The sequence below is a fragment of the Solanum dulcamara genome, chromosome 8, assembly GCF_947179165.1.
Source record: "Solanum dulcamara chromosome 8, daSolDulc1.2, whole genome shotgun sequence".
NCBI classification, from domain to species: domain Eukaryota; kingdom Viridiplantae; phylum Streptophyta; class Magnoliopsida; order Solanales; family Solanaceae; genus Solanum; species Solanum dulcamara.
This window is the reverse complement of record NC_077244.1, coordinates 71,267,292-71,281,427: the sequence shown is the minus strand read 5'-3', so window position 1 is coordinate 71,281,427 and position 14,136 is coordinate 71,267,292. Positions and strand designations below refer to the sequence as shown.

General features: G+C 32.4%; 2 protein-coding genes across 2 annotated transcripts; one reads left to right on the top strand and one right to left on the bottom strand.

Annotated features, from left to right (window-relative positions):
* The first annotated feature begins 10,617 nt into the window (after positions 1-10,617).
* On the top strand, positions 10,618-11,649 carry LOC129901165 (probable calcium-binding protein CML45). Its single transcript, XM_055976288.1, has one exon. The coding sequence runs from the start codon at positions 10,971-10,973 to the stop codon at positions 11,541-11,543; it is 573 nt and encodes a 190-aa protein (XP_055832263.1). The 5' UTR covers positions 10,618-10,970; the 3' UTR covers positions 11,544-11,649.
* LOC129901163 (chlorophyll a-b binding protein 4, chloroplastic-like) lies at positions 11,591-12,967 on the bottom strand. The gene is made up of 3 exons (XM_055976287.1): positions 12,624-12,967; positions 11,984-12,399; positions 11,591-11,882 (listed from the first exon to the last, which is right to left on the bottom strand). Exons 1-3 carry the CDS (start codon positions 12,824-12,826, stop codon positions 11,749-11,751), a joined length of 753 nt encoding a protein of 250 aa, XP_055832262.1. The 5' UTR covers positions 12,827-12,967; the 3' UTR covers positions 11,591-11,748.
* Between the last annotated feature and the right edge of the window lie 1,169 nt (positions 12,968-14,136).

Below are 14,136 nucleotides of genomic sequence, written 5' to 3'. Positions count from 1 at the left end.
TCCTTATATATCGTTGAGTTTTGAGTCTTCCATCATCTTGCTTGAATTGCTGAAAAGTTGATACGTGGAAAGAAAGTAAATATACATGGTTTGAATATTGATATTGGATTGTAAACACGAAATACAGGTGGAAAATAGTGGTGTATACACTGATATACAGTATATATATAGTTTCATATACAAGAAAATAATATTGTATACACTGATATACAGTTTATATATAGTCTGATATATAGTGATATACATTAGATATAGGGAAAAAACAGATGGTATACAGTTTGATATACAGAAATAATATTATATACACTGTATACAGTGTATATACAGTATCTATACAGATGCGATATACAGTGGAAATGGGTTTAAGGACCAAAACGCAGATGACCCAACAGCTTAGTCCAGGTGTACGAAACTAAGTGTCGGCCCATATTTTCACGTGTTATTTGTTGCTTATTTATATTGATTCGCGTTGTAATAATTTATTTACTTATATTATTTATGCTTGCTTAGATATTAATTTTAATTTTTTTTAACTTAATTAGATTCTCCTAAAGATAAATCAATTTATGTTAATTTACACTTTAAATGATTGTCTACCTTTACTTAGTCATTTGATAAACTTTTACTTTCTTTTTTATATACATGTATATTATTTTCAATGTTTAAGTTTGATCAGTTTTTTTTAAAAAATAATTTTAAAGTCTCTATTTCCTTTTAAATTAATATTTTCAAAAGTTAGTCAAGTAATTTTTCAAATCATCAGATAACCGCGCGTTAGCGGCCACTTTGAATGCTAGCACCTTCTCAAAGTAGAAATAAGGACCTCTTACCCATTTTCTCTAATTTTAAGACTTAAATCTGTTAGAATCTTTAAATTAAGATTTCTTGATTTTCCTTAAAAATTAAGTGGCGACTCTCTTTTCTAAAATTGATTTTTTTTTCTAAAAATCTAAATTAATTTTAAACCATCTTTTTCCGATAATACACCTATCATGAAGCAATTTAACAAGCACATGAAGCACATACAAGAAAAAAAATCATCACCTACCTCGAATTCGGGCTTCAACCACTCTAAGATGCAAGAACTTTCCTTTTTCTGGTTCTTTCTGCTAGTTCTTAGTCTAAAAACAAGTCACATATACACAAGGATCGATAAAATAGCCTATTTCACAAGAATTATAACATAATTTTCCTCCTAGGCGAAAACCCATGATCCTAACCCCTAGGGCTATTTTCCACCATTAGTTTCAGTTCAAACCCTCCCCCAATGATTATCAACCATAGTTTCTAGGTTCTAGGAATCAAAGGATGAGTTTAGGGAGTAAAATCCTTACCTTAAGTGTGAAAATTCGTGGAAAATTGATGAAAATCTCCTTAGGTCGCCTCATGTCGTTCTAAAAACTGTTTGTACAGGGATAGGCCATTTCTAGGGTTTTTTCCCAACTTAAGTCGCGATTGTCCCGCTTTGGCGGGACCATCCCACTCTAGCAGCCCCGCTTTGGTGGGTTATGCGGAAAAAGTGAGCTTGTAGTTTGAGCTCCAAGCCCCCATTTCACAACACACCTCTTCCAAAGACGTATTAAAATATATCCTTCACGCCAAGTCCAATTTCGGGAGTTTTACTCTCCCGAATGTAATTTCGCAAAGTCATAAATGCTTGGCCTAGTCTAAATTTTATCGAAGTTACTACCCAAAGTTTTCTATCCCAAAATCCCTCCCCATTGGCCTTTCCATAACAACGAGGATAGGTCGTTACAACATGGGTAGGTGCAGATCTATGTAGATCAGAGGGGGTTCCATGCCACCCCGTGGTCTCGGTTGAAAATATGTATATACATTTATATTAGTTTATATATTTATGAGCAAAGTATAAATATTAAACGTGACACATCTTAGAAATAATGAGCCTTGTGATATCATTGCTTAAGGCTCATGTTTAACACCATAGGGATGTGATACCAGTGCTTAAAGCTCATGTTTAACACCGTAGGGATGCAAGTTTGAGCGCAGGTGTATTATCTTAAATCTTTTTTTTTATCAAGCAAGACATCATTAGCTAATTTATTGTAAAAGAATTTTTGTGAATAAGTAGATTAGAACCCTAGACCTCTTGTAAGTAAAACTTAACAAAATCAACAGAACAAGTCTAAATTTTGTATATAAATTTGGTAATAAATATTAAGTATTGTCTTACTCTACGCTAGAGTTTTGCCATAGGTTATTGTTCAAAGCAGTGTGACACCCAGAGATTCAAAATCCTGAATCCGCCTCTATACACGAGTATATTTGAGTCGTTTTAGTTTTATAGGATTTCTTGATATAAAAGTATAAGTGTTAAGATATATCTGTAACTAAATCATGATATTTGTGTAAGATTTTCATAATATATATATATATGACGTATAAGTGTTTGATTTTAAAGTATAAATGATATATTTATGATTAAATTATACTTCCTCTATCTCAAAATAATTGTCATATTTTACTTCTCAAAACTTAATTTGATTAATTTTTGAAATATTAAGATTCAATTAGAATAGTTTAATATTTTAAAATTAAATTTACATAGTAAAAAATTACACAAAAAATATTATGAATTGCAATTCTTTTTATATTAATATAATTAAAATAATAAAAATATTGGTCAACGTTCAAATAATTTGACTTTTAAAAAACCTTTCCTCTCAACATTGGCAGAATTGGAACACATTGTATGCAGCACTAAGAAATAAATCGTAAACTAGTGGGAATGTAGAAATTATCTAAATTAATTTTTTAAGTGTATTGAAATAATGAACTAAGGCACTAGAATATAATAATGTGAAGAACCAAGGTTAATGAATGAATGAATGAAGGAGAAATGCGGTTTCATCGCTGAAATCTAATTAGGGGTCTGCTGACAAGCATAAATAATCCTTGAGAGAATTTTTTTATCGGATTTATAAAAATAGATCACTGTAAAACGAGTCAAATTCATTTCAAAATTTAAGGTCTGTTAAGATTTTGTGGAAGCTATTCTATCAAAATCTAGCTCACACCTAAAAGGAAAAAGGAATATACATTCTATTGAGAAACCTTTCAAATATCCTATTAATTTTTGAATATTTATAAACAGATCAAATATTATTTTTTTCAAAGACAAAGTAATTAAGAGTCGATCTTCCTCAAAATGCGATTAAATGAATGACAAGGAGGTCAAAAGCATCATGTATTCAAGAAATACTCTACTAATCACCATCGAATCACAAAAAAAATAATTAGAAGAGAAAAATCAAGGGAATACATATAATTGTACTCACAATCTTGATAAATATTATACGATCACATTTTCTAATTCATTTTGTGACTATACTTTGTTTTTTATACTTGAGAATTTTTCTTGCAATTAAATTGGCAAGCCCAGGAGATCAAATCTGTCCTTCATCTCTTATCTCACAAATCAGATATGCAAAATATGGAGTCACTAAATTGCAAATAGGGAAGCTCTATTTTTATGGATATTTCAAAGTCTCGTCTTTGAGTTTCTGTAAGTCTATGCTCTGACAAATCTTGAAGTAGAGAATAGTTGTAGATATTGAAATTACCGGATTTAAAATGGAACTCTACAAGATGAGTCCAAACCATCTGCAAACCGTAAGGTCCGTTAGAATTTCTTGGAGGCTATTCCACTTGAACATAACCCCTAGCTCACATCAATAATAATTAAAAAAAAAGCTACACATTCCATTGAGGAAGTAGTTGAACCCACTAACTCAATCAATTTGAATTTGCACCACATATAAGACACAAGAAGTATTTTCACTCATTTTTTGTATTCTCAGGTCTCAAATTCAAGATCCTTGATTCATTTCACTATAATTCGTGGACGAATTAGCATGTACCCATTTAACTAGTTCCGATACACATATAGAGGCATGGATGGCTTGAAATGGATTCAATAGCTTTTGTTTAAATTTTTTTATTTATATTAATTTTTTTAAAAAATATATATGAATTTTTAATTGCAAACGTAGTAACCAAGATAGAGCTATGAGTTTGATTTCACTTCAAAATCCATTTTTTAAAATTTTTAGCTCTAATATATATGAACACTCACCCAAATGTTTTTGTTACGTGTAGATCCTTCTTGAATTCTTGTTAGACACTAACATGTTTAGCACACATTCCTCAAAATAGGACCACTGCAAATGAAAAAAAACAAAAAGATCTGTAATTATTGTTGATTAGTGTATTCTTCTGCACATCTTGGTGAGAGTAGTGGCCCAATATTGATAAATATCAATTTTGTTTTTATCTTATGTGTTGTTCCTTTCTTAGAAAAAGTATCCTATATATCACGTGTATGTATATCACTTGGAAAATTTAACGAACAACATGTATTGTATGATTAAAAAGATATGATAATATACCAGTATAATTTTTTAACGAAAAAATCTTAAATCAATGACACCCCTCGATGCTACTGGTTGAATAGGGTTTTTCCATCACACGTCATTGATTTTATGCAATGTATTTCCACTATAAATAGTTCACTCTGAGGAGCTTATAATTTATACATCAACCAAATTACAAGATCATAGTATATAACTCACTATGCACTCTAAGTGACTCATATGATAGTACTCATGATAAGGTTGAAACTGAAACCGCGTTTGTAATGTTGAATGTTCTCTTGTCCATTGTTCCAAATTTTTGATTCAATAGGCATGGCAACTAATCACAAACTCGGTTTAGAGTTTCAACTTTATCAGTAGTACATCTATCACCAAAAATGATTTATTCTAAACTTAAAGTGAAAGTTCAGGTAGTCGACCAATTGTGCTACTATGATTTTTTATTTCTTTATTGTTAATTAGATGTATACATCACCAACATTTTTGTTTGTGTGAGATATTTCCAGGTCAAGCTTTCAAAGTTTTTAATTTCCACTAATAATGAGATTTGTAGGTAAGAATTCTTTTATATGGTTTGGGCCAAATCCAGCAATGCTCATCATTGACCAAGAACTTATTTAAGGGAAATCTTATCAAAGAGTACTAATATTTTCCAGAAGCCTTCCCCTGCACCCATGAAGCAGATAAATGGGCTAAATATAGAAGAATCATCAATCCTGCTTTTGATCACCTTGACAAGTTGAAGGTGTCTCTAATCTCCATATATAGTTCCTTAATGTTACTGTTTAGATTAGGAGTAATGATAAAAAGATCACATCTGAACTATTATCATTTTTTCGCGAGTTTCATACCTCAACCATCAGTAGTTAAAATAGAGCTATATATATATATATGAGTTTAATGTCGATTCAGAATTCATAAATTTTAAATTTTAGCTCAGCCATATATACTCGCCCAAGTATTTTTTGTTGTGTGTAGATCCTTCTTGAATTCTTGTTAGATACTAACATTTTTAACACATATTCCACCTTGACAAGTTGAAGGTATCTCTAATCTACGTATAGTTCCTTAATGTTACTATTCAAATCAGAGATAATGGTAAAAAAAACATATCTGAACTATTATAACTTTTTTGCGAGTTTCATACGCCAACCATTAGTTATTTCCTTTATTTTATCTAAACTATCATCATCTATGTATTAAAACACACCTAGTTGAGTAGATCGTGATAGTTCATGTAGGAAAAAGGAACAACTGACCTAGTTAGCGCGAAAAAATGATAGTTTAGGTATTTTTTTGACCATTATTATTTAACTTCTTTATATAAATAATGTAAAACTGTTGACAACTGTCCGTAATCAGGGGCGGACCCACGTGGTATCCAGGGGTTCATCCGAACCCCCTTCGTTAAAAAATTACACTGTATATATAAGATAATTTTTTTAATTTATTAGTATATATTTAACATTGAACCCCCCTGAACATAAGCCAAGGGACTAGCTTAGTGGCAAAGGGGTTCAATATTTTGCCTTAGCTTGTCTCAACTAGCGGGTTCGAATCCGAATAAGCACATTTTTTTTTCTGATTTTAGATAATAAAATGTTGAACCCCCTTCATAAAATTTCTGGTTCCGCCACTGTCCGTAATAAGTGAAATTAGTAATCTGAAAATCCTTTAGATTTTTACTTTTTCAGGTATACCAACTCTAGGCCGATACTGACTGTGATTTGTTATAAATGTAATATGATATACAGCAGATGGATGTAGCTATGAAGAAGGTAGAAAGATATATATGTTCTTCAAGTTTATTGTAAAAGAGACAAAGACAAGTTACATAAGGTAATTTACCTTCATTTTCTAACCCCAGGTGTTGTTTAATTCATCAAAACTTTTGAAAAGTATCAGCCAAAGTGTTTATAAGCTAATTTGATTAGTTTATAAGCTTAGTCAAACATCCCGACTAGAAAAGTTATCATTTTTATAAATATAATTACCTTAAGAACTATCCGATTGTGTAATTTTTTTTTTTATAATTATCAATATATAAAACTTAAACTCTTTTCCAAATAGTAGGTTTTTACCGACCAAAGAGAAGAGAAGGATGACCTATGCATCAGGAAAAACAATCACTCTAATTGAGAATTATCAATAAAAGAATGAATGAAATTGAAGCAAGAGAAGCATGTAATAGTGACAACTTATTGGGAATTTATTGGGCATATTATTGCCTTTTGTTTTGTTTTTTTAACATTATATTAGTTGGAAAGGTACGTAGTCGACAATTTCTCAATATTTCTAAAACATTAAATCATATAAAAAAATTGTAAGTTAAAAAATAACATTTTCCTTAGAGTATATATATATATATATATATATATATATATATATATATATATATATATATATATATATATATATATATATATATTATGGACTTTCTTTTTATTTTCAAACAAATGCATGCACCAAATATCTTCTTTTATTTTACAGAAAGTTTTGAGATTAAAGTTTTTTAATGATCCAAATTGAGTTTTATCTTATGTTGGATTAACTTCGTTATCTTTTTTCTCGATTAAACTTATATTGGCTAACCCATTTTTTGCAAATAAATAAATAAATTACAGTAATAATATAAAAAAAATAGTTATTAATGCTACAAATTGTTGTATTGTGACGTCAATGAAGTTGACTTATAAATAAAAATAATATTTAAAATTAAATAATTAAAAGTCTTGATACAACAAAATACTTTCATAGATATTCTTTCGAATTAAACCATATAAAGGAACGGGAAAGTTAATTATTTGTTTTTTTAATGTACTTCAATCTTTCCTTTTCCTTAAAAATGCATGTTAAAAATGATGCATTTTCAAATATTTCCTGATTTAATTTATTTTTAAAGAAATTTATATTGTAATTTCTTAAACGTGTATTGAGCTTTAGTTATTTCCAGGAAGTTGAAGTGTTGATGACCCCAATCATTGCTTTCTAGGGTCGTTTGGTACTCTGATATAATGTTTCTCCTACGTGACAGAATGAAAGCTGGAATTGTGGAAAAGTAAAAAAGATTGCATAATTTTTTATTATGGAAAATCAAAAATGGCGTGAAGAGAAGAGAAGACAATTTTGATTTTTCATTTGAAAAATTAAAGCTCACCTAACTCATTTTATTTGGCTAAAAATAATCCATTCTCTCTTTGATTTTAATATATCATAACACAACAATAAGAGTAAGTGGAGCATTCTTCGTTTAGAGAGATCGAAGACGTTCTTCGATAAAAGAGAGTTATTTTGTATTTCTTTTAAGAGGTTCCTAAAAGAGTGAGTTAGTAATCAAAGAAGTTCTTTGATTAGAGTGAGTTGTTGTGAGGCTCTCTTTGTACACTACTATTTGTAATAGTGGAAGATTGTTCGGAATTGGTTTGTGGATGTAGTCCAAAAATTTTGGGTGAACCACAACCACGTTAAATTTTTAGTGTCTACTTTGCTCTATTTATTCCTCCTAATTTTTTTATCGCTTATTCCGCTACGTGCCCCAATAGGTACAAGATTTAGAGATGAGTTATGCATGTATTAAAATCTTTCATAAGTAATAATGTCGATAGTTAATGATTTTAATAAGTAATAATGTCAATAGTTAATTAGGAGGTAAGTTATTTATGTATATATAAAATCAATATGGTGTTTGATTTGTAATTTAGAAATTCATATAATTAATCCATGTATAAATTATAAAAAGAATTATTTATTATTTTATAATAAAATAACTAATACATGAATAACTAAAATCATACATAAAATAATATTATATAGATATATGTGCAGTAATGCAGACGTCTAATGAAATCAATAAATGCAATACATATGTCTTTCATACACACATATTTTTGTTACTTCACCATATTTAAGCCATATATATTCTCAATTAATTTATCATTATTATTAAGATTAAATTATTTGATAGTATATATCTTCTTTTTATTTAATCCTGAGTTTTTTTCTAAGAATATTCGTGTATACTGTATATAATATATTTTATATAGATATTCGCAGGGCGGGTAAGTATTTAATTACTTGGAAGCAACTCCAATATTTACTGTGAAGCTTCCTTCCCTTAAAAGTAAGAACGCAGCCTTCTTCACATTCTCGGTAAAATCATTAATTCTTTCCGTAGCAAGTCTTGCAACAATCTGTCTACAATTACAGTCTAACAAATTATTATAATTATTTAACGTGTTATACTAAAAAAAAACTGACTTTTTATCATTAGACAAAATGTCTTACGGTTTTTGTTAGAATATATGAAAATATATTCTGACAGATTGTATATATTTAGTTTAACAGTTTACGAGGAAGAATATTGAGAAGGTAAGTTGTCATTTGTAAAGCATGATGCCAAAAGGAAGGAGGAAGGGAAGCATGGGCCAATAAGGTACGAACAATATTATTAATCGTACGAATTTGTCTTTCGGCTTTCCCATTTTAAGGGGATGTGTGAGGACAGGATAAACGAAACGACAGACCATTGATTTTACAGAAGTCCCAAAAAGGGCCATTATCAAATTTCTTGCCATTATCACCTTGTATATTCTTTATATCCCTCTCAAAGTGAGTTAGAATAAATGTTTTGAAATCTAAAAATGTGGAAAAGGTTTGTGATTTGTGTGATAAAGGAAATATCCACAAGAATTTAGAATAATAATCCATAAACAAGACATAATATCGATGACCGGAGTAACTCAAAATGGGTGACGTCCAAAGATCACTATGTATAATATCAAACGATATAAGAGTGCGAGAATTCGACGCATAAAACGACAACTTAACATGTTTTCCAAGAGGATGCGGATGACAAATATGAACATCTCTACTTGGATTACAATCAATCAATTTAGTCTTCCTAAGAGAATTCAATACAGGTGCTCCTGGGTGACCCAAACGATCATGCCAAAGAGAAGGTGCCAAAGTAGTAAAAGTAGATGGTGAAGTGACTGGAGTGGTGATAAGATAAAACTCCCCTCGACTGTTATACCTTATTACCAGCCTACCCGTCTAAAAATCCTTCACAGAAAACTCAAAGAAATCAAAATTAACAGAGACAGAGTTATCAATGGTAAATTTGCAGACGGACACCAAATTTTTAACTAGATGAGGTGCATGGAGGATATTTTTTAACTGCAAGTGAGCATACGGGGAAGACGAAGTTGTGTGACCATAGCCTTGAATTGAAATTGAGTGACCATTACCAACCATTATACCACGATTAATGCTCTTATTAAAATAGGACATGAGGTTACCTTGATTGAATGTCATGTGGGAAGTGGCATCGGAGTCCATGTACCAATTTGCATCCGGAGAAGTGATCCCAACAATATGCATCGTGGCCTCAATGTCCGTAGGTGTATGGGCTGTCTGTATGCCTGCTGAGGTCGGGGGCCAAGAACACCCGCTCGTGGTGGTTGCAGCTGTCCATAATTGGGTCGGGACCAAGCGGTTGACGGATATGGACAAGGTGGGACAGCCCAAGGACCCCAAGAGGCCATCCATGGTCATTGTTGCCCGCCAGACTAAGGAGAAAAAGGTGGAGGGTGCGGCGCCACTGAATGCTGCCAGTGTTGCCGCGACTGCTGCCGCCACCCAACTGACCACCACGGCTAGCAGGACTGTCGCTGCTGGCAGCTCCTCTGCCGCCTCCACGACTGCCATGGCTGCTACGAGATCTGCCACCATTATTGTTGCGATTGTGGTTCCTCTTCCCACCATTATTATTGCGGTTGGAAGAGGAATTATCAGGAACATCAGGGGGACCTTCAGACGAGCGAGCAACTAATGCAACAGAGGAACTATGGGCTGCTTTCTTAGCACGGCCAGTCTCTTCAAGAGTGAGCATCGAACAGGCGTCATATATTCTAACAGAAAATATATTCTGACAGATTGTATATATTTAGTTTCTAATATAAAGATATTTAGTTTATTTAGTTCCTAATATAGAGATATTTAGTTTTCTTAATTACAGCCTAATTATACTCTTGTATTTGTGTATATAAACTATTGAGGTTAACGAAATAAATCAAGGGATTAATCGCTTTCAATTTTTATTAATAATAAATTAAAAATCTCAATGTGAATAAGTACGAGCAAGGACGCGCACTGACCATGAAAATGTGTTTTTTTTCGCATCTATGTGTATAACTTAAAATCCTTCTATTATTGGACACTAAATCACTTGCACTTTTACAGTGTGTAAACACATTTTTCTCTTTTTTCCTTCAACGTTTATCTTTTTCCCTAGTGATGTAAATTACCTGGAAGAAATTGTAGCGACTGATAATGCAACTCCCACAAACAACAATAACGAAAACAGGAAAACTCATCAATTTCTTTTCTCTGGGGGAAACTTATTAACATTTTCAACATTCTTTCCTCCATAGTTTCCACCAAGATTGGACTCATTTGAAATGTCTCTATATATAGAAATGAAATTTCTACATTCATCCCATGACTTGATATTACTCAAGACTTATTAATATCTCTTAAGGTAAAAAACCCCAAGGAAAATTGAAGGAACACAAGTCCATGGAGAAAATATTTTCATTCTCAGTTCAGGCCAACAAGATAGGTGATGCACTCAATCATTTTAATTCAACCATCTTAAGTTATGTGATAGTTTGCCTAGTAATAATATTTCAGGAATTTCGTTCTTGTTTTACTCCATTATTTCGAGCCATTCTTTTGTTTTTTAGTACTCCATTTAAGAAGTCTGATAATGCTGAAATTTCATCTAAGGAGAATGTCAATAGCGAGGGGCTATTAGAGGAGGATGTTGAGTTAGTACTGGACACACTAATGAATTTTTGCAACCAAAATGGGGATAAGAACATTGATGAGTTAGAATTGGTAGAGGTTTTCGATTCGTTTGATGAAACAGAGCCTAGTTTGGAGGAAGTAAAAGAAGCATTTGATGTGTTTGATGAGAATGGAGATGGCTACATTGATGCAAATGAATTAGAGAAAGTCATTTCCAAGATGGGATTCTTGGAATTATCGGTGTTGGATTGCCAGAGGATGATTGCTCCATTCGATGAAAACAGAGATGGAAAAATTGAATTTGGTGAATTTGTGAAGCTCATGGAGCATATCTTTCAATAACTCTGCATAATTCTTGTGAATACTAATTAATAAAACCACTTGCCAAATTTCAAGAAATATGATAGTAGTAGTACTATAAATGAATGAGAAATACAATTCTAGTTGATCTGTACAGTAGAGTTCCATTGTTTACAATAAATCTCTCTGTTTTTGTAGTTCCATAAAAAAAAATTACTAACTCATAATCACAAGGTAGGTTAATTTTCTAGTAGGAAAATGTTTGGATAATGGTATTGTGCCATGGGTCGGAGATGTGCTGCAACAAGTTGTCAAATGGACCTTTTCCTGTCACATTGTGCTGCACTATAAATCCCAAAAATGCTAACATTGCCAATCTCCCTGCAAATCCACAACATCACAGGAAAGAATTTAACTTAGGATGATGATAATATATGGACTCGATAAAGATGACCACTAGTTTGTGTTAATTAGGGACTTACCATTAGCAATTTCCTTCTCCTTAGCCTCCAAAGTGGGTGCAAAGTTGAGTGGGTTGAAAATGCCACCTGGGTATCCAACTTCATTAGGAGGCAAGCTGTAGCTCTTGAAAATAGGATCTTGGTTCACACTTCCAGGGTTCTTAATGTCTTGCCAACGTCGAATTTCAACGTAGTGGAACAAGATGAACTCGATCACGAACAGTGTTGAAGAAGATGCAAAGTAGTCAGATTTTCCAGCATCGTACCATTTTGGTACGTTAAGGAGGCCGAGGTTCGTGAAAACCTCAGGCAGTAACATCCCTGCAACACCCAACATAGCCCATCGACCGTTCACTAGCTCGGCCTGAACGAACCATTTCAAGTTCTCTGGGTCCTCCGCGAGTCCCAAAGGATCAAAGCCATTGTCACCAGCAAGACTACAATAATTATATTACAAGTTGTTTAGTTGGCAGTATGAAGAAAAATAATTTTGGCCTAAAATTTCACATAAACTAATAGTAAGACGTTTGTTTAATTTGTAGCCTAATCTCTGCATCGATAATGCAACTTTTGGTATCTGCACAGTTATGGTTAAATTTAACAATTAAAGTTGGATGGAGACGAAAAATGTGATGTGGAATGTACATACGTACATACATACCTTCCATTAAGGTAAGTAGGAGAGGTTAAGCCTGGAAGCCATTCACCTTTCTTGGCTTCGACTTTAAATGAATTGTAAGATAAAGTTGATGGTTTAAAAGACACCTCTCTGTTTAGTTTACCGGATGATCCACCAAGGAACCTTGTCTTAGAGGCGGATGGACGGAAGACGGCGGCGGAGGTTTGCGTCGTTACAGTGGCCATTTTAGAATTATCAAGAAAATGGCAATGGAGTTTACTTAAAATAATTTGTGTCGGTTCTGTATGCAAAATTGTGCTTCTATTTGAATGGGATTATTGTGCAATCTTGGAGAGTGATTATAGGTTGTGAATTTGAGAGTAGCCAATGAGAAGATATGTCTCTTATCCTTATCTCTTTTGGCCATTATCCAAAGAATCTTAGTTCTTTTTAGAAGAAAGCAGGGAACCCAAATCTTTTCTTGTCCAATAAGAATGTGACATTTGGTTAATCACAAGTCTGTCATGTCTCACGTGGAGATTTCAGGCGATAAGAAATCTACTCCTAAGTCCTAACACATCCGCCAAAGGAATTTCTTTTACCCGGAACACTTCGGCTAAGTTTTGCGCCGCGTAGGGCGAGGCGCTTTCTATCAACAATTTATTAAGTTTATTTTTGTATTTAAAATTATAAAATTGAAGAACATTTCGATACATTCTAAAAGTCATTTCTTATTTATAACAACAATCGGGTGAATGAGAGAAAACATTGTTATTCCTCATGTATTAAAGTCAGTAAATCAGAAACAATGTAGATGTAAAGTAAAAATAGTATCCGAGTCCACAGAATTTATTGTGTATCCTTAAGGAATTTAATTCCTTCACTGTATCCGAGGTTATAGATTATTACCTCCCAGGATAAAACGGATAGAACATTAAAGAAGTAGCGGTACCTCAAACTTCTTCAATTTCAGTGAACTCAGAAAGCAACAACGTAATTACACAAAGACACAATTTTGTTTGCAAGAGAAAAAATATATGCAAAAGAGAAGAAAATTTGATGTCGAAAGTTGAGAGCAGATATCTCTATTTATAGCCAACAACGGGTTAGAATATGCATATTCAGAACAGTCTCATCTGTTTAGAATAGGCACAGTGTCTTTTGGGAAGGAAATGTCTTTTCGGAAGGAACAGGTCCTTCCGACAAAATGTCCTTCCGAAACATTTCCGCGAAATTTAAAATAAAATCCCATTTTTTAGTTATTTGGGTTATTTACTTAATTTCGTGAAATTAATTAATTCAAATTAATCCGCGAATTAATTAATTAATAATCAATAATTTCGAATTAAAACTGAACTAATATTCAGAAAAAGGAAATCAAATAATGAGATTAATAAATTTTTTCTAAAAAATTATCAACCAATCACATCATTTGACAAAGCTAAAGTCAAAGCCGTAGCCCGTAGCCGAGCCGAGCGGACGACAACGACAGTAGGATGGGACACCCTCTACTTAACCTTTTATGAGTTAAAGGAAGTCTTTCCTAATATAAGGA

Bases quoted from the DNA above. Each gene is read 5' to 3' on its own strand.
- LOC129901165 (XM_055976288.1), top strand. From the start codon at position 10,971: ATGGAGAAAATATTTTCATTCTCAGTTCAGGCCAACAAGATAGGTGAT.
- LOC129901163 (XM_055976287.1), bottom strand. From the start codon at position 12,826: ATGGCCACTGTAACGACGCAAACCTCCGCCGCCGTCTTCCGTCCATCC. The intron at 12,400-12,623 runs GTATGTATGTAC...TAATTATTGTAG, and splicing joins CCTACTTACCTTAATGGAAG to TCTTGCTGGTGACAATGGCT. The intron at 11,883-11,983 runs GTAAGTCCCTAA...GTGGATTTGCAG, and splicing joins GGAGAAGGAAATTGCTAATG to GGAGATTGGCAATGTTAGCA.